General features: G+C 37.6%; 1 protein-coding gene, 1 long non-coding RNA gene and 2 pseudogenes across 2 annotated transcripts; 2 read left to right on the top strand and 2 right to left on the bottom strand.

Moving 5' to 3' along the window:
* Positions 1 to 1,899: 1,899 nt before the first annotated feature.
* Positions 1,900 to 4,226, bottom strand: LOC133730490 (D-ribulose kinase-like; annotated as a pseudogene).
* A 4,563-nt stretch (positions 4,227 to 8,789) lies between these two features.
* On the top strand, positions 8,790 to 12,120 carry LOC133727975 (general transcription factor IIH subunit 2-like; annotated as a pseudogene).
* Positions 12,121 to 12,225: 105 nt separating this feature from the next.
* On the top strand, positions 12,226 to 13,014 carry LOC133731523 (uncharacterized). The gene is made up of 3 exons (XR_009856701.1): positions 12,226 to 12,455; positions 12,549 to 12,624; positions 12,819 to 13,014. It is a non-coding gene; the product is annotated as an uncharacterized LOC133731523 (long non-coding RNA).
* Positions 13,015 to 13,803: 789 nt separating this feature from the next.
* On the bottom strand, positions 13,804 to 18,277 carry LOC133733072 ((-)-germacrene D synthase-like). The gene is made up of 7 exons (XM_062160681.1): positions 18,119 to 18,277; positions 17,637 to 17,904; positions 16,996 to 17,371; positions 16,683 to 16,904; positions 14,930 to 15,068; positions 14,559 to 14,807; positions 13,804 to 14,309 (listed from the first exon to the last, which is right to left on the bottom strand). The coding sequence occupies exons 1-7, from the start codon at positions 18,239 to 18,241 to the stop codon at positions 14,013 to 14,015; spliced, it is 1,674 nt and encodes a 557-aa protein (XP_062016665.1). The 5' UTR covers positions 18,242 to 18,277; the 3' UTR covers positions 13,804 to 14,012.
* Positions 18,278 to 19,109: the final 832 nt, after the last annotated feature.

The raw sequence follows: 19,109 nt of genomic DNA, 5'->3' as shown, positions 1-19,109 counted from the left end.
AAGCCATTCCTTATACATACGAATATGATGTCTTTCTGAGTTTCAGAGGTACAGACATGCGCAACAAGTTTGCTAGACATTTGTAAGACGTTTTGGATAAGAAGGGATTTAAAACTTTCAGAGACGACTCACTTGAAAAGGAGAAGAAATATCAAGATCGCTTCTTCAAACAATTGAAAAGCCAAAAATTGCTGTCATCGATCATATTCTCTGAGAACTTTGCATCTTCACTATGCCAAAAAGGCCTTCAGACGACAGAACTGTTCTGTCGTCTGAACGAACAAAAATGTGTCCTCTAGTACGGTGTCGTCTCTTGGGGGCATCAGACGACAGAAGTGTTCTGTCGTCTGATGAGTTTTGCATTTTGGGAACTCTCTCATACAACAACAATTAAAAGTTGTGCTAATTTACTTTAAACGATAATTATATGTGGTCGTAAAGAGCATCAGAGGACAATTAAGTGTCGTTCTAGGATAGGTTTGTATGACATTTAAGTGTTGTGTGAAAGATATTGAAATTATACATATGTGATGTTGGGAAATGGTTTAGACAATAGATATCATATTCTTTCTGTTATGTCAGTCTCATTACGACGACAATTTACTGTCGTTTGAGATTATTTAGACGACAAATATTTGTGGTCTGAATATAAAAAGGACTACTAATAGTACATGTTTTATATTGTCTGTAATCACGTCCAATCACACTTATTTGTTGTTGTTATACACTTTAGCCAATACTTTCAACTAACTTATGTTGTTGTTTTGCCTTTCAGACTACAATTTTCTGTTGTCCCATTGTCAAAAAGACAATAGACTTCTTATTGGTTTTTGTGTTGTTTTTGTGCAGCTGCAACCACACGTTTTGGTGTGCCTTTGTTGTAACTTGCAATTTGAAATAACACATATTTCTAGTCCCCTGTTACAATTGGTATGCATGCATTCTAGAAATTAAAATTGTCCATTCATGAAACCATAATATCCACATCGAAAATCATTCATTGCAATTTTCATGAATCCACCATTGTCTCGTGTACACAAACCTATTCATGAGCATCAGTTCAAAATGGCCCATATCTATTAATCTGGGCAGCCAATAAAATATATGCATGAATCAAGCTTTCATACCCTGAGTTATGGGGCACCCAAAAAATCTGACTAGGCTTCCCTCTTTTATAAGAAACTGACAGAGAACGAGCTCGTTTAGTCGGATTTCCACAGCCAATGACACCAGTCTGAGCAGGGTCTACGAAGCCAATCATGTCAAGCATATTCGATTTGTTCAACACTTGATAAAGGAAGCTGTAAAACCACACAAGTCCCAAAATATCATTACAACAATACTGAATATCACACAATGTACAACATAACTAAAATTGCAAAAGTAAACAGACATGTGCCAATTTTCCCATTATGTAACCATTCATTTAAATATATAGAAGGTTACATTAGAACTTAGAATGCAAGTCAGGTGTACAACTACGCACCTTCTTGTTCCTTGACAAAATTGATAATAATAGTGGCAACCAATAACTAAGTAGCAAAACAGCAGAACCAAGAATATTTATCAAAATAAGAAAAGAAAGAAGTCGCGATTCGACAGAGAGAGCAAAAGATCACATTTTAATAGATTTAAGGATCTGACAAACTTAGTCTATTTAATTTGGATTGTAGAGCAAAAGAGTTTGGATCATTTTCATAAAAATTGAGACATTGGAGAGCATGAAAAATGCTCAAAAATAGGTAAGTTTATAATAAATAAAACAAGAAGGTGGCTACACTCACAAAGTGGTTGCCTTCATTTACAAAGATATCCTCCATGTGAAGGAGCGATCTCCACTGACTTGAGAGATCAGATTCAAGTTTTGAAGTGTTGTTTGCATACTGTGGTCCCTTAGGATCAATCTCCTTTCACCTGAAACAATGACACGTAGATAAAAAGAACTAAGGTCACCAAACCATATGTAGATATCAAACCGTGATGGGCACCGAGAATTTGACTCTCACAATAGCACCATGCCTTAATCAGTATGATACTACGTTTAAAGAGATGATGTTTGCCAATGAGGTGATCAACCTGTATGGTAACAGCACCAGGAAGATGATCAAGAATAAAAAAAAAAAAAATCCAAAATCACAAACGAGCAAAGAGCACCAAAGTCCAATATTTTTACTTGCTATAATAGACTTGAAAAAAAATATAATAATAATAATAATTTCATCTGATAAACCAGAGCTTCCTAGGAAAGCATCCTTTACATGAACCAAATCTGGTGACTCATTCAATCATATGTAGCAAAACTGGACTAATAAAACTCAACTTTAATGGAAGACTACCTGCTCAAGAAAGCATAACGTACATAGCCCTCCTAATTGATTGAAGGATATATCAACCACAATATTTTGCACAAGGCACTTTACAAGCTTAACCTGCCACCAGAAAACACAACAAGCTTCCATGGGATCAATCTGTTCACTCAATTTCTCCAGTTGCTTGTCAGTGAAAATTTGTCTAAGAACTGCTCCACCAGTATTTGAAGCACCTCCAACAAGCCACTTATCATCAAGGCGATGACTACACACCCCAAACCGTACGTGCATCCTCAATCCTAGTAGTGCTCAGCAGTTTTATGGCAAGTGTTGAACCCAAAGAAGTTACCTGGATACAAACTTTTAGACTATTTGCTAAATAATCAATAGTGGGCATGTGTACATTTGGAAGCAACAAGATCTCAGGAAATTACAAATGCAAGACAACTTATAAAACAGCATTTTGATTGCATTGTACACAACAATGTTTGCACAGGATGGGGAAATGCAGAAATAAAATAAGGTGCAAGGAGTTGAGGGAAAAAAAAATGAAAAAAAAGAAGTCATATGATTTGATGACCTAACCATTAGGCAATGCCCTAAAGAAGTTTCTGACTGAGTAAGAAGGAGCACAAGGAACTCACAGCTTTCCCAGGATGTGTTGCACGAGCTGCTAAAAAAGCTGCTATACTATCAATGGTTCCTGTGCATACAGCACAATCACTTGGAAAACCTGCAATTACATATTTTATATGTTATCAGGTTAAACTGCTATAAAACATGCTTAAGATATGTACTGCATGGCTTGCAATATTTCGAAATCATAAGTCTTAATCTGAACAATAGAACCTAAATAAAAAGATACAAAAATGCATTGCCCTATCTGCAGAGACCTTAGAAATTTGAGCACCATTTTTCAGTATACAATTGTACAACTACCACGCTTAGTATAATGTTTAATTTAACTAGCCGCATCAGGAGCACACCAGCTCAGCTGATTGGTGTTTTTTTTTTTTTTTTTGGTGCTAAAAAGTAAAAAAGTGTATAATTAGAATTCATTTCGCATGAACTTTTCTCGAAAGCTTTCCTGATATTGTCAGTTGCTAGTTGCTACTATACAAGGTCAATGATCAATACATAAATGGACAACTGATTTGCCTCAAAGAACTTGTTTAAGTGCTATTATTATGCCAATTGCAAGAAAATTTTACCAAAATCCGATCTAATGTCCTCTTTCAAATGACCGATTGAAGTTCCAGGAGCTATAACAGAAGGTAAAAGTTGTGAATAGGGCTGAGAGAGTAGCCAGGGTGGATAGGATTCAAGCTCAGGATCATAACCAACCTAAATCATATAAATGGAACTACATTATCCAAACATAGAAATTTAATGCTTCAAAGCTAGAAGATGTAAACATAAACTAGAGAAAAGGGTTACAGAAACTACCTTCAAAGCATTATTATAATCAGACACTCCGAGTTTTCCATGAAGAAGCCACAAAAGCCAATCTGCTTGGTGCAACAATAGTGCAGATTTTTTATTTGGATCATCATTCTCCCACTAGGAGACAAGCTTGCACAGAGTAGAGGAACCAAAGCAGATTGTATGGTTTGGAGGAGCAATGGATTTAACTGTCGGTAAAGCATCAGGGCAGCTCTCATTATAGAGGAAAGGTCTCCATAACGGCTCTCCTGTGTTGCTGCATATTCAAAGTCAAATGCCAACTTTGAATTTAATCTTGATGTGGAAAATGGAACTTTACAGGTGAACGCATAAGCATCAAAGCCTTAAGGTATTTAATTACCTGTCAACAATGAGAGTAGTTGTAGAAGTCCCATCAATGGAAATGAAAGCAATCAGTTTACGAAGATGAGATGGAATGTCTCCGAGAAGTGAGAAGAGTGTGGCCTTCCATAAGTGAGAAAAGTATCAAATATCTCATATATATCTTTCTCTTTCAAGCATTTTCTCAGTAACTAATGTTGCACATTATGAATTTATCAAAAACTTTACAACATCACCACTTACCGAAACGTAATCGAAGCAACAAATTATACGTAGGTGTATTTTTAGCGAAACATAAAGCAAAAATCAATTTCAAAATTGGATTGAGTTAAAAATAGACCAATATTTAGCACAATATACAAACCTCCAGCAATCATTGTGAGCTTTGAACAATAAGGTTCTTCAACTTATGTGTTTGCGAATGATGGAGGCCCCGACTCGGTACAACAATTGAACTTTTAAATTTGTTCAAATGACTGAGTGGTATAGGAATTAAGGTCACATACTTCGATTGGGCAAATCCCAGAACTCGATTAAACAAGACCCATAAATTGATTGGGGAAAAAGACTCCCCAGAAATTTAGACAAACAAGCCTTCTGTTTTTCTACACTACACTACGAGCAGTGAGCCTTCCCAGCAAATCCTTTTGTAGCACCAAGTTTCCCTAACAAGACCAACAAAACAGAAGAAACGTGTTACAAAATTGAAGAACTATACCCAAACTCAAAACCCCAAAACACAAATCAGCTTTAATTGAAAGAAGAAAGAGTTCTTGTTTGACAACATGGAAGAACCCAGTCGAAAAAACCCCAAAACACAAATCATTTGCAGAAAAAAAAACCCTAAAATCAATCGAAGATTGAACCCAGTCGAAACCCTAAACTACAAAATGATTGAAACCCTAAATTGCTTACCAATATCCAATTTGAAAACAGCTCTTGCTGGAAAGCTCCATTAATACGAACATGAAAGATGAAGTAGAGACTAAGAAGAAGAAGGAGAGACTACAAAGAAGAATAGAGAGAGTGAGAAGATGAAGGAGAGAGTGAGAATCGAGATCTGAGAGAGCACAGTGAGAAGGAGAGAGGCTGGTGTTTGAGTTTTCTAGTTTCGCGGGTTCTAGGTCGAGTTGACAGAGCTGAGTGAGAAGGAGAGAGCGCGCTGGGTGATGTTTGAGTGTATAGTCGTGGTCGGACTGAGTGAGAAGGACAGAAAGTGACTTAATTAATTGCGAGGGATATATGTCAAATAGCACAAGTCAAAATAATTTAGGAAATTTTAAAACAACCCCCACATTTAGACAACATTTAAATGTTGTCTGAATGTCACAATATTTTCCAGTCAACTAGGGCGTGGCTATTTGAGAGGGAAAAGACTCAATCAACTTTTGGATATCCCTCCAAATTTGAGATAGGAAATCACCACCTTCTGCAACTACACAAATGTGTTGTCTGAATGCTCACCATTTATCCAAATTTGAAATAGGAAATCACCACCTTCTACAACTACACAAATGTGTTGTCTGAATGCTTACCATTTTTCCAAATTAAACCAGTATGGTTTTAGTGTATATTCAGACAACAGAAAAAAAAATTATGTCGTCTGAAAAACTCAGACGACATAAAACAAAACTTATGTCATCTGAAGTGTGTCGTCTGAAGGCATTTTTGGCATAGTGCTTCATCGTGGTGCTTGGATGAACTAGTTAAGATTCTTGAATGTAAGGAATTGAGGAAACAGATAGTAAAGCCAATTTTTACCAGGTGAATCTGTCGGATATTAGTTGACACCAGAGATCTACTTTTGGTGACGCACTTGCTAAGCATGAAGAAAAATTCAGGAAAGACGAGGACAAAGGTGGATCTAGATCTGATTAATGGAGGAGCGCTCTTAGGAAAGCAGCGGACTTGTCTGGTTGGCACACTACTACAATAAATATATCAATGATGTTTGGAAAACGGCATAAAATATATTTCATGGCATTTTTAAACGCCATCCCCAGATGCCGTAGAAACCGATGCCGTCTTTTCCTAGAAAAATTGATGGCATTATATTCAGAGGTACATACACGCGCAACAAGTTTGGTGGACATTTGTAAGACGCTTTGGATAAGAAGGGATTTAAAACTTTCAGAGACGACTCGCTTGAAAAGGAGAAGAAATATCAAGATAGCTTCTTCAAACAATTGAGAAGTCAAAAATTGATGTCATCATATTCTCTGAGAACTTTGCATCTTCATCGTGGTGCTTGGATGAACTAGTTAAGATTCTTGGATGTAGGGAATTGAGGAAACAGATAGTAAAGCCAATCTTTTACCAGGTGAATCTGTCTGATATATTAATCGACACCAGAGATCTACTTTTGGTGACGCACTTGCTAAGCATGAAGAAAAATTCAGGAAAGACAAGGACAAAGGTTGATCCAGATCTGATCAATGGAGAAGCGCTCTTAGGAAAGCAGTGGACTTGTCTGATATCAATGACCATTGGAAAATGGCAGAAAATACATTTGATGGCATTTTTAAACGCCATCCCCAGATGCCGTAGAAACCGATGCCATCTTTTCCTAGACTAATTGATGGCATTATATCTGAGTAGTAGGTGAATACATTTCACTTTAGGTTTGGGATTGCAATATGTAAACCTACAGCCTCTAGGTTAGTCTTTGCTCTTACTTCTTCTGTAGCCAAGACTTTCTGCCAAAGTCCACTCGAAATGTCTTCAAGATGGCTCCCAAAAATAGAAGAAAATAAGGCAGATTCCAGTTTCCATATTCTGCTTCTCGACAACTATTTTGCATGAATTTTTCCACAAGCCTTCTTGTTTTTGACCACGTAAATCTTTTACATCACTACTATACATCCGAGCATTAACTTGCCTCAATTGAATGACGTTTTCAAAACGCTGTTAAAAGAAATTCAATGACGTTTTGAAAACACTATTAAAATCTTTCAACGACATTTCATAAACGCGATTAAAAATAATGACATTTTGCAAACGTCATTAAAATACTTTTAATGACATTTCGGAAATGTCATTGAATTAAATTTAATTACGTTTTTCAAATGCCATGAAATTTTTTATGATGATCCTAGTATTACAATATAAGACAACAGTGTCTTTAAGCATCTAACAAATTATTATAATGATAAAAAGTTTGAAAGATAACTTGCACCAAGGATTTTGTTCTCTGAACAAAAGCTATTGAAATTTCAGCACGGCTGAAGAAGAACTCCACTGCACTAGCACCTGTAACATGTAAAATCAGATGCATTTGAAGGCCTGCAAATTCCAAACGGATCGGACTATATATCCATGCTTCCTATATGCAAACACTGTTACATTCAGTTGTTGGCCAATGAACTCTCTTCATAGCCTTTAGAGAATGGGATAGATAGCTAGCCCATACAATGTGCTGTATTTTGAGAAGAAGAAAAAAATTAGTGTAATGTCTACAGAATGCTGATGGACTAAAATGGTCTTATGTAAATCAACAAGCACCTCAATGTTCGACATAAGCTACTTAACCTCTAAATCAGCTCATTCACACCAAAATAGTCCAAGTCTCAACAAATTCAGTTCGTCCTAGCCCAAACTCTCTGATATAACTTTGGTTCCCATTGACTCATAGAGCAAGGTCTTTCATTAACTAATTAAATAGCTACATATCTGAGATGTCATAATTCTTTAGAACTCTCTAATCACCATCATCACTCAATTTGTGAATCTTGATTGAAATCAAGTAGTCTGAGATTTTATGATAGTTCAGGACTAGTAATATTATTACACTACAATAAACATAGTACAAGTGAATAATATATGCATCTGTTTTATTGTAACCCATAAGAATAAAGCACTACCCTCTACTCATAGTTTCCAACACCTGCTTATCTGAAGGGAAAGTTATTTGGTTTTCCGAGGTAATGTTGGACAAGGCTGGTTGCCTTAAAAACACACTTGACCACAAGGACAAATAAATGATATCCAAAGCAAGCAATCCATCTTGATGGATAATCTGATATGCAGTCAAGGAAATTGGTAAAAAAAATTGATAATTGCCGCATAAACGGTCTTAGTTTTCTATATTTCTTCTAGTGTCAGTTGTTCTTGAAAAAAAGAAAGCAACACTTTTTTGAAACGTGGTAGAAAAACGTCAGCATATCAACTGGGTAGCGATTCTGAACCCATGAATGATTTACATATGCTCGAGCCAACTCCACCTCCTGAATTTGAATACAAGTGATAGATATGGGTGGAATCCATCATCACTCGATTAGTTTGATAAATTTGTTTTTAACAAAAATAGTGATAAAGTGTGCTACCACTCCGAGCTGGAACCTAAATTGTATAAAACTCTTTCCAATACTTGTTTTTCATAAGCGGACGATCGAACACTAGACCTCTTCGAGTATCCAATTTACATTCACCCAACTTGCACACCTATTTAAGTTTCCGCTAGACCAAACCTCTTGGGTAGTTTGATAAATCTGTTGATCTATCGCTTGCCATTATTTTAGTATTTTTATTAATCTGATATGATATGATATGATATGATATGATATGATATGATATGATATAAATTTTAAAAATTAGGGAAGTAAGAAAAAACATGAAGGGTAATACGGATATTTCATCTTTTGAAAAGAAAGACAGGAAAAACCTACAGTCCCGGTAGCACAAATTAGAGGCATTAAAGCCCAAAATGAAGAAGAAGAAGAAGAAGAAGAGGGTGTGTGTCTCTGTGCTCCAAGATCCACAGCAACCATGAACAACGGCGACCAGAGACGTTTAAACGGCGAACTTGAAGAAGACGAGGAAGACGAAGAGAACAACAATGGCCTCGCCGCTTGGGAAGAGCTTACGCCGACGAGCGCTCCTGGGAGTCACGGCAAGAAGACGAGTCTGGCCTTCTTCGCCCCATTAACAACCAGAGCCTCCAACACACTCAGTACCGCCGCCGCCAGCACCACTCGGGTACAAAAGGGTCTCATTTGCTATCTTTATATCGTTATCGACCTCTCTAAGGTATTTGATTCTGATTTTGCTTCGTACCCTTTTAAAGGTTTGTGTACAATTTGTTGGGTTTTGGTTGTGATTGGAGAACTGGGTTTTGGTTTTCTGCAACATTGCTTTAGTAAAGTTTGGAACTTTGGAATTTGGATTTAGCTGAAATTGAAATCACATTGAGTATTTTGTAATGCTTAAACTTAGAGCTGAGTGTCACGAGCCGCACTTAAGAGTTGTGCTATCGTGACACTTGGTAAAGGAGATGCCGAGAGGGGCGAGCCTTGGGACAAGGAGAAGCCAAGAAGGGCGAGCTTGAAGCTAAAGTGAGGACGAGTGGCATTGTCGTAATTAAGTGGAAGTTAGGGTTCGAGGTACGTCGGCTTGGAATTTGGGAAAACTCAAAACACGAGAAATGTCCGGGACGTCGAAACGAGTTCAACGCACTTGACAGCATGTCATTTGGAGTTTCTATGAATTAGTTATAGATAATTAGTCTCCTCAGCTATTTTGATGTTTCCTCCTGCCATGTTCATGTAAGCAAGATATGCTCTATAGGGGGAGACATTGTGTCAAGCTCTCCACCACCCCCGGTGCTGGCCTTCATGGGGCACTAAGTGAGCTTCTCCTGGGCACCCGTGGGGGCCTAGGGGGCCGGACATGTGTCGTCAGAAAGGGGTGGCATATGTTTCCATGAGTCAGGATGTCTCGTGGACGGTATTGGCCGAAAGGCCGATATTGCGGGTCGACGTCGGGGACGAGGTTCGTATGAGGCCGATCCTTATACCATCGGCGTTAGACAAATATGTGGGCTTACGGAAGATATGTCGGGACCCCGTGGTGCTCATTGACCACGGAGCAAGCGACGTGGGCATGTGTTACGGTTCGACCTTGCCCAAAGCAAAGTGATGCCAGCAAGCACGGGAGGGGCGACCCCGTGCTAGACTGAAGGAAGCTTAAGAGGGGCATCTAGGTTGAGTTGCTCACTTGAGCGGCGTGCCAACAAGCAAGACGGCATGCCCGCTTGAGGAATGGCCTACGGGCTAGAATATGCCTTGGAGCCATGACAGTCATCAAGAAGAGAACATGGGACCCTCGTTAGATGGGAAAGGCCACAAGGCCTAGGTGGCTTGTCAAGATGGCACTCACAGCTTGAGTATGCGGGCATGTGTTGCCCATGAGCCGAGTGGGTTGTGCAAGTGATGCCCACGAGGCGAATTATGCGGCATGTGGTGCCCATGAGCCTAGTAGGTTGTGCAAGTGATGCCCACGAGGCGACTGAGGTGTGCATGTTACTAAGGAATGACTCAAGGAAGGAATATGAATGCCAACTTAGTCTCGGTACTCAATCAGGTTGCTTGCTACCGACGTGTGGGATGCACGCGGGTCAGTAATGGGCTAGCGCAAGCCGGGATGACACGAAAGCCTATCGGTTGGGCTAGTGTCTTGGAAGACAACCATGACACAAGGAAGCGATCGGTTAGTCACAAGATGTGAGACTCATGTGTGAGTAGCTTTCGTTGGTAAACCCCAACAAGTAAGGAGACGATGTCGAAAGGGTCAAGTTAACAAGAGAAGCACACAGAAAGAAAAAGGAAAATGGAGTATCAGGGGAGTAAGGAAGATAGGCTGACCTCGGTTCAGAGGAACCTTGGTGCCACACGGGCGAATTCCGCTGCATATAAAGTCGGCCCGTGACACTGAGCAATGTTCAGTATGGTTCATACCCTTTTGAGTTTTCGGGACAGTTTATTGAATTTTGGTTATGAAAAGGGTTTTTCTCTGCAACAGTTGTTTACTAAAATTTGGAACTTCAAATTGAACTCAGACTGGAAGTATTACTATTTTGTATCCCTAGGATTTTCTGGTTTGAAGCATGGTTAGAATTACTAGTTTGGGGTAAATGGTTTATTATCTTCAATCAACAATGAAGTGGTATGTGTGGGATGCATGGATCCAAAAGTGTTTCGGAAATTGGTATTTGTTTTTTATATTTGTTTACTTGGTGAGTTGATGTGGCTTTTAAGTTTTTAACATTCGGTTTCTTTTAATATATTTGCAGGCAGCTTCAGAAATGGATTTTCATCCTAGCCGAATGGGTGTCGTTGCGAAGCATGTTGAGGCTTTCATTAGAGAGTATTTCTACCAGAATCCGCTCAGTCAAGTAGGCCTTGTGACTATAAAAGATGGGGTTGCTCATATCTTAACGGATCTCAGTGGGAGTCCCGAGTCTTATGTTAAAGCTCTGATGGGTAAACTGGAATGCTCAGGTGACGCATCCCTGCAGAATGCACTGAATCTTGTTCAAGGGTATCTAAATCAGATTCCATCCTATGGTCACAGGGAAGTTCTGATCATGTATTCAGCTTTCAGTAACTGTGATCCAGGAGATATAATGGAAACTATTCAGAAACCTGTTGAAGTTCATCACCATATAAAGATGCATCTTTCCAAACCCTGGAGACATGAAAAGAAAAAGAAAAACATAAGAACTGAAACCAAAAAGGAAATGGGGAAAACCAAGTTCAATTAAATGGAGAAAAGATAAAAATACAACATGAATACATTTATGGAACCAAGATGCTAGTAAGGCATACCTTTTGTTCGCGCTTCCATTTGAACAAACAAAAACTCTCGCTATGGTGATGAACTTCAACAGGTTTGTGCTACCCTCGCTATGATTGTGCTAAGATGCTAGTAAGTCTTACTTCTAGACTATTATCTCATAGTAAGCTGGTTCTGGCATTTCCCAACTTATTAATTTTGAGTTCTATCACTGTGGTAACAAGGACAACCTCTATTACTTTTATTTTTTCATTTTCCCATCAAGTTTCATTCCTTGAATTTTATGAGTTCAGCATATGTACATGTGCACATATTGTCATGCATCTAGATTTTCTCTTTTCAATAAGCAATTTGATTAAGAGTTAGTATCATTGTTCCGAGGTTTCCACATACGGTTCTAAATTTATTTATTTATTTTTATTTTTTTGGACAATGGTTCTAACGTTTTCTAAGCTTCATATATCTATTTGTCATTTGAATGTTCAAATCTTTGTATCTATATTTTTGGATAATTTTGGTATCACGTTAAATAGCAAGTCTGATAGTTCTTTACTTCTTTTCAAGGTATGTTTAGCAATTTATGCAAACGTTTGTTTCCTGTTTTGTTCCCATTCCACTAGATTTGGCATTGCAATTGTATTTTGTACGTTCATGAAAATGGGGATGTTTGCCTTTCACAATTTCAGTAAAAAGGGGGAAGAGATACATCAGCGAACAAACACAAAACTTGAGCAATGGAGAGGCACTAAATCTCTTAATTTGGTTGAATGGTGTTGTACTTACTGTTAGCTGGTGAGTTTTGTTTCTGTCAAATGTCAATAGTTCTGCAAAGTTCGGTTTTTGTGTGTGTGTGTGTGTGTGATGTTTATTTATGTCTACTATTAGTTCTGAGGTGCTTAAAGGGTGAATTACTAACTGCCACACAGAATAGGCCTTGAAGATCAAGCCTATGCATTTGAAGGTATCTTAATTTTGTTATGTTTCTGTATATTGTTCACATAGAAGTGGAGTGGGATAATTTTTTTTGTTCTTTTTCTTTTACTGGCTTTGTTCATAACGACAATATGAGGACTAATGAGCTTAATTTGCCTTTTATTTTTGTAAGAGATCATGGTTCTCTGTAGTTAGCTTCTTAATACATCTTTGGTGCTGCAGAATCATTTGGCTTTCAAAGTCCACAAGCTCTATGGAGGATGGAAAGTTATAACTTGGTTTAATTACAAAGGCTGTTTATTACAATTGGAGATTTTGTAATGCATACTGCAACTTCAAAGTTTTGATTTGTTCTCTTTGATGTAGTTGACTATGGTTGATGATTACTTTTCCTAACTTTATGGGAAATCAAGTTTCATGTGCCCATGTGAATTTTGGTGCCTATAATAATAATGCCTTTTCTACTAAAGCATGATAAAAGTTTATAAGTTCCAGGTTTGCTTAAATACTTTACTCTTACTACTATATTTTTTCTTAATTGTCTATTTAGGTATCTTTGTCACATTAGCTGCTAGCCTTTGCGGCCTTAATATACTCGGAATCCCTGTATATATTTGCCCATGTTTTGGTTTAGTGAAGGTTCTTATGGTTGCTGCTTATTTTTCCAGGATCATGTGCTTCCTCCCATTTTGGATCTTTACTTGGGTTTCCAGAGCATTTTTCTCAATTTTATTTGCATTTTGTTTTGTGTGAATATGTTTATTGTATTGTAAAATCTTTATTTTTTTTTTCATAAGACGTAAGGTTGATGTCCTCTTCTATTATACTTTGTTTTCCTATATATATTAAAAAAAATGGAGGAAGGGTTGTCGGGTATTATCGGAGTCTGTGGATGTTTTCCATCCCTCTATACTTTCACCAATTTGAGAATATCAACAAGTCGATATTAATCGAGAAAAATATGAGGCACGAGACAATGATAAACAACAAAATTAAATGCATGCCCACGTGCGGTCTCATATTGTTGATATCTAAAAAAGCATGAGACATGTCGTATTATTGTGTTTCAGATTTGTTCTTTTTATTAATAACTTGTTGGTTATTCTATATTTGAAATTCGGGACGTGACATGGAAGTTCATGAAGAATGTTAAAGTCGATGAGATTCACTCATTTTTAAGAGTTTTTGAAAGAGAATAATGGTAGAGATCTCAAATTTATTTAGCAAATAAGAATTCCAAATGATCGGTGTGGCATATTTGAATTACACTATATTAACCTAGCGGTGGTTACAAAAGAGTTGAAACTATATATATTATTTTGAGAAGAAGAAGCAAAGGAAATTGAGGGCAGAAACTCGATCGATATAATACAGTTTTCACAAGATTAATCGAGAGAGGCCAACAGGATTTGAAGCTTATACAGGCACGGATTGGATAAGTGTAGAAATTATGAAATCCTTGAGCACAACCTCATGATGAGTAGTGTAACCATCTTCGTACTTGTATGCAACATCCATGGCACGTGCAAAGTTGAGAATTCGGGTTAGTAGTGGCCTCGGAACAGCATTAGGAAGGAGGAACGATTCGTTTATATCATTCCATGCATCACTTACTTTTCTGCGCAATCCGATTATTGCTTCTTCTTCTGTGGCACCATATTCTTTCATGTAGCACTCTACAGCTGAGGTAACATATCCTCTCTTTTGCTCAAACTACAAATGCAGAGCGTACATGTTCATTTAGGTTCAAATGCAAAGCCTAATGATTGTTGTAGTTAAAACAAAAAAAATGCATGCATACACAAGAGGGATTGGCTCACATACAGAACCAGAACCCTGCTACGTACAATATATCAACTAACAACTATTATATGTACTATAAAGTCTTGAGTGATCTATCATGGTATTTAGTGGACAATATATATCGATCAAGAGTTGCTATATATAGCAACAATTATGTACCTTGTTGTCCACTATGTCATCCATGAGTCGGCAAACCATTGTAGCCGCTTTTACAGCCCTGGGATAAGTGGCCAACCAATCGAAGGAGTCTTGTGTAGCAATATCTCCCATTCCAACAAAAGATGTTGTTATTAGCATAGGGTAGCCTGTGGTCATTGATGCTAGGGCCATATATTCATCCATTGTTGGTATGTGTTTCTGGTGCAACCATTTAGCTTCAAGGAAGTAACATTCAGCTTGCTTTTTCATCTATATATAAGAGACAACCGATTAACATTTTTTAGTCTGTAACGAAAGTCGTATTTTATGTACATAAACCATGTATATAGACTCAAAACTCATCAAAAAGTACTAGAGCGAATGGGGCTTACAGCTTCTCTGGCATAGTGGATTCGATACAACTTTCCCTCCTTTGCAAGTTCTTCTTCAATTTCAGTATAGACTTCTAACAATGTCTTGTAGCAAACTTTCATATAATCTGGTAATGGATCTATGGCACGGATATCCCACCTAATCAAACAGTAAATAATTGAGAAGTTAGTCCTACATATTTTAACATACCCAAAAATACTCTTAAACATAAACACTATTGATTTGTTGTATTTATACTGGATACTTATTTTCGAGCAACCCTAGAGGTTGAGCAGAGGGAGAGCGGCGGCAGCCTAACCATCCGTTTATTCTAGTAGAGGCGAGATCTCTTCGCCGTTGGGAGGTGTCACCCTTGCGGCAACAGGGCCTGACCATTCTGATATGCAGAGCAGTTGCTATTCGTCGGCGATAGAGCGTGGCGGTAGTGCTTGTTTGCCGGAGCAGCTGGGTTTTCTAACGGAGATCGACCTCGCTCGACGTGGGTCTGAGATCTTGTTATGATATGTTGCGCTGCTCGGTTTGGGGTTTCAAGATTTAGAGCAGTAGTTCAAGAAGAGTGTTGCTCTACTTGGCTCTCTCTGATCTCCGGTGGGCAAACTCGAGTGGCGGTAGTCGCTGTTATCAGTGGCTGACGTGGTGATGTTGTGCAGGAAGGGCCGCTTGCCGGAAAGCATGAAGGCGACGATAATTGCTTGGTAGAGGGCTAGGGCTTTTGCTCACCTTGCACGGGTTTGGACCTTGGCTCAAATCTAGGTTGTTGGGCTCTCTTTTGTGGGCTTGTAAGGAGGGTGCTTGCCACCCTCATGTATCACTTAGTGGTGAGGGTGGGCCTCGCCTAAGAGGTGAAACATTTTTGGGCACTTGGGTCGGTATATGGTTCAAGACCAATCGTTTCGGATCATAACTTCTGCGGGAGTTGGTAATTATTTGCATAAGATTAGCTTTCAAGCGGCTTATGAATAAGGAGTTGCTCCTATTTGTTGGTTAGAAAGTAACTTTCTATTAATACCACAATTGCGTGATTGGCTAATGGGAGGCTAGTAAATGATTTTGCCCCAGAAGACATGTAATTTCTTTGTTCATAAGTTCACTAATTATAGTGAGCTTAACATCGACTTGTAATGAGTTTGTTTTGCTTAGAATATGGTTTTTGGATTAGCCGGAAAGAAATCTTGTACTAAGTGAGGATAGACTCTAGTCATTGGCTGTTGTCAGCTATTGATTCCAATTATAGCAATTTCTATTATAAAAAACAAACCATGTATATAACTATATTTAATTCTCACGTAGGGTTAATTAACTGCACTTTTAAAATCTCATTCAAATTGTTTTTGATGATCTAGACTACCCCTCTTAATTCTAGGCCACTCAATTAATATATGACCTACAAAGTTTCAGGAAAAACAGAAATTATTTAACCATTTCAATTATATCCAACACTCTACATTTATCTTTAATGCTTCACAATCTTTAATAGATGGCTGAAATGTTGTAGAGTTACTTATAGATTAAAATTGGAATATGATGGTATAACGGTTCCAATTGTTTAAAATTTATTATGCAATTATCGAATTGCCAATTTTTGTATTTTTAAAATGCACGCTTAACTTTAGTGGAGAATTTCACTATAACCATGTGTGTGTGTGTGTTGGGGCAAATCCCTACATGTGTATCTTTTAGCTAGCTTTCAATTGTTGGGCGATCAAGTTTAGACAAGGGCTAGTGACAATTAATTTTAAGTAATAAATTTACCTCTTAATAGCTTCAGTAAAGAGCTCTAGTTCTTCAAGTGTGCCTTGGTTATCATAAATGTCATCGATGATAGATGTCATGGCTGTGACTTTGCATGATGTTCTCCTACCAAAGGCATATTGAGGTTCGAAGTACACTGACAAAGTCCAGATGAAGTAAATTTCGGTAATGCTGTCTCTTGTAAACGGCAGCTTGTTTCTCACGTCCAAGTCCTTCCACCACCTACAATTAAATTACAGAACAAAATAGCATTTCTGTGATTTAGTGTGTATATATATGCACACACATACACGTAGTTGGATAGTTAATTAACCTAGTGATTTCACATAGTTCCTTCTGATGGACTTTCTGGAGTAGGTTGAAATCCAACTTTGCAAAAGTCAGGAGAGTTTCGTTATGTAAATCATGTTTTGGGTAGGTTGACAAGTAATATCTTGCTTCCACCCTCGGAATGCCCTTCCGAAGTGGTTGATTTAAGGAATGGGCTACTTGTTGCGAAAGTGATGGGCTTAAACTGTGTTTGATTGACTCAAGATGAGTGGTGGTAAAGGCTAGTGCCTCTTCGAGTATGTCTTCTCCATGTATCTTAAGATGGGTGGCTTCATACAAGCTTAATAGTCCTGATACATCACTCAGAAGAGATGCCTTAAATTTCTGATCATTTCCTTCCTTGAACTTATTGAACATATCTGCATCACCAAGCAATCCATTAGACGAGTCTCTGTTTATCATATTATCTATATACACACAAAGACAGAGATATATGGACAAATTTCAGGTCAGATTGTTATCAGTATATTGGCAATGCATGGGCATAGAAATTCAAATAAGAGTTTACAAAGTCATGACGAACTTAATATTATACGTATCCAGCAACATATACTATTTTCCCCTAATTTAGCACTCTATAAAGCGAGATAGCTATTGGAATTGACACACAAATGGATGACTTACCGCATGAAACGTTATAACCTTGTTGTCTCAACAAGCGAAAACGGAGAGCTGTAGTGTAAAGGTCATCATCACTACCAGAAGAGTAGTTATGGTGAATTTGTTTCAAAATTCCATCAATCTCATTTTCAAAATGATAGGACACACCTAGGCGTTGAATGTCATCAACCAAGTCCATTTGTTGTGAAGGATTTTTAACGGGATCCATTAGCATGCTTTTCACCTCTTCTTTCAGTTCTCGGACGTGCTGCTCAAGTTCAATGTTTACTTCCTACACGGGCAAATTGACGAAAATAAATACTGTATGATTTTCAGAAAAAAGGGATTGTACAAATATATAGCTTACATGGTACTGCAATGATGTAATATAATAAAATGATGCCCAATTGAAGGTTTATATTTAAAATCAATAGAGTATATATTACTGGGAATTGCTAACTTGAAGAAAAATATGCGTGTCTACAGACATATTATATATATCCTACCGTGGTAGCATAAGAGAGAAAATGATCACCCCAAATGCTTGGGGCATAATTAGTTGAAGGTCGCTTAATATGAGCAACGGTATCTGGCCTTTGAGCTTGAGATGCTAAAACTTGGAGAAACATTTTTCTGTATGAACAGCTTGTGTGAGTTGAAGAAAGGTGCAAGTGCTGCTTTGCTATTTATAATGGAATAGCCACAGACACAACTTTTGACACTAGTTTTGCACCGTTAGATGATTAGATATAAATCCAATTTCTTAAAGTTATGTATTGGTAAATAATCTTATCAATCTAGTGATCTACACCCAATTCACATATGCAAACTTTCTTTGTAGAGTAGGGACGGATTCAGGGGGATCGAGTCTAGGAAGTTGCCTAACCTTGAAACTTAAGATAAGTTATGGAAGTCTCTTTGGTCTTAGGGTTCCGCAGAATTCTTTTATGAATGAGAGGGCAAGAGAGTTGGGGATGATACTCTGCACATCCTTTCTTTTTCTTCTCTCCAATAAAGATGCCACCTGTTCACACCATAGTTAGTAAAAAACGGGACGAGTATAATTCGGCAAAGAAACGTACGTGTATTATTCTGTTTACCTAGTCTAACGATATGGTCAAATATTCGGTCAAAAAAAAAGCGATACGGCAAATTTATAAGTTTGAATTATACATGTATAATTCGGCAAGTAGTAGAAAAAACGAGTTCAAAAATACGAATATATAAAAAACACTATTTTTGTAAGAAAATGACTAATAATCTACTCTAAACTCTTGCTTTTATTTTATATATCATTTATGATATGTGATAAAACATGAAAAAAAAAAAGGATATGGCACCCAAGTAAAATATAATCAGGCGCTTGAATTACAATACTCTACACAGAAGTTTCTCTTCAATTATACGCATACTGAAGTTTTATACACGTTTTAATTAATTAGTGCTTTAATTTTTTTTTCAAATTTCAAGTATTTTTTTCTCCGTATAAAAAGGATA

Source organism: Rosa rugosa, chromosome 2 (assembly GCF_958449725.1).
Source record: "Rosa rugosa chromosome 2, drRosRugo1.1, whole genome shotgun sequence".
NCBI lineage: Eukaryota > Viridiplantae > Streptophyta > Magnoliopsida > Rosales > Rosaceae > Rosa > Rosa rugosa.
The sequence above is the reverse complement of the archived record's forward strand: the minus strand, read 5'-3'. Positions and strand labels throughout refer to the sequence as shown.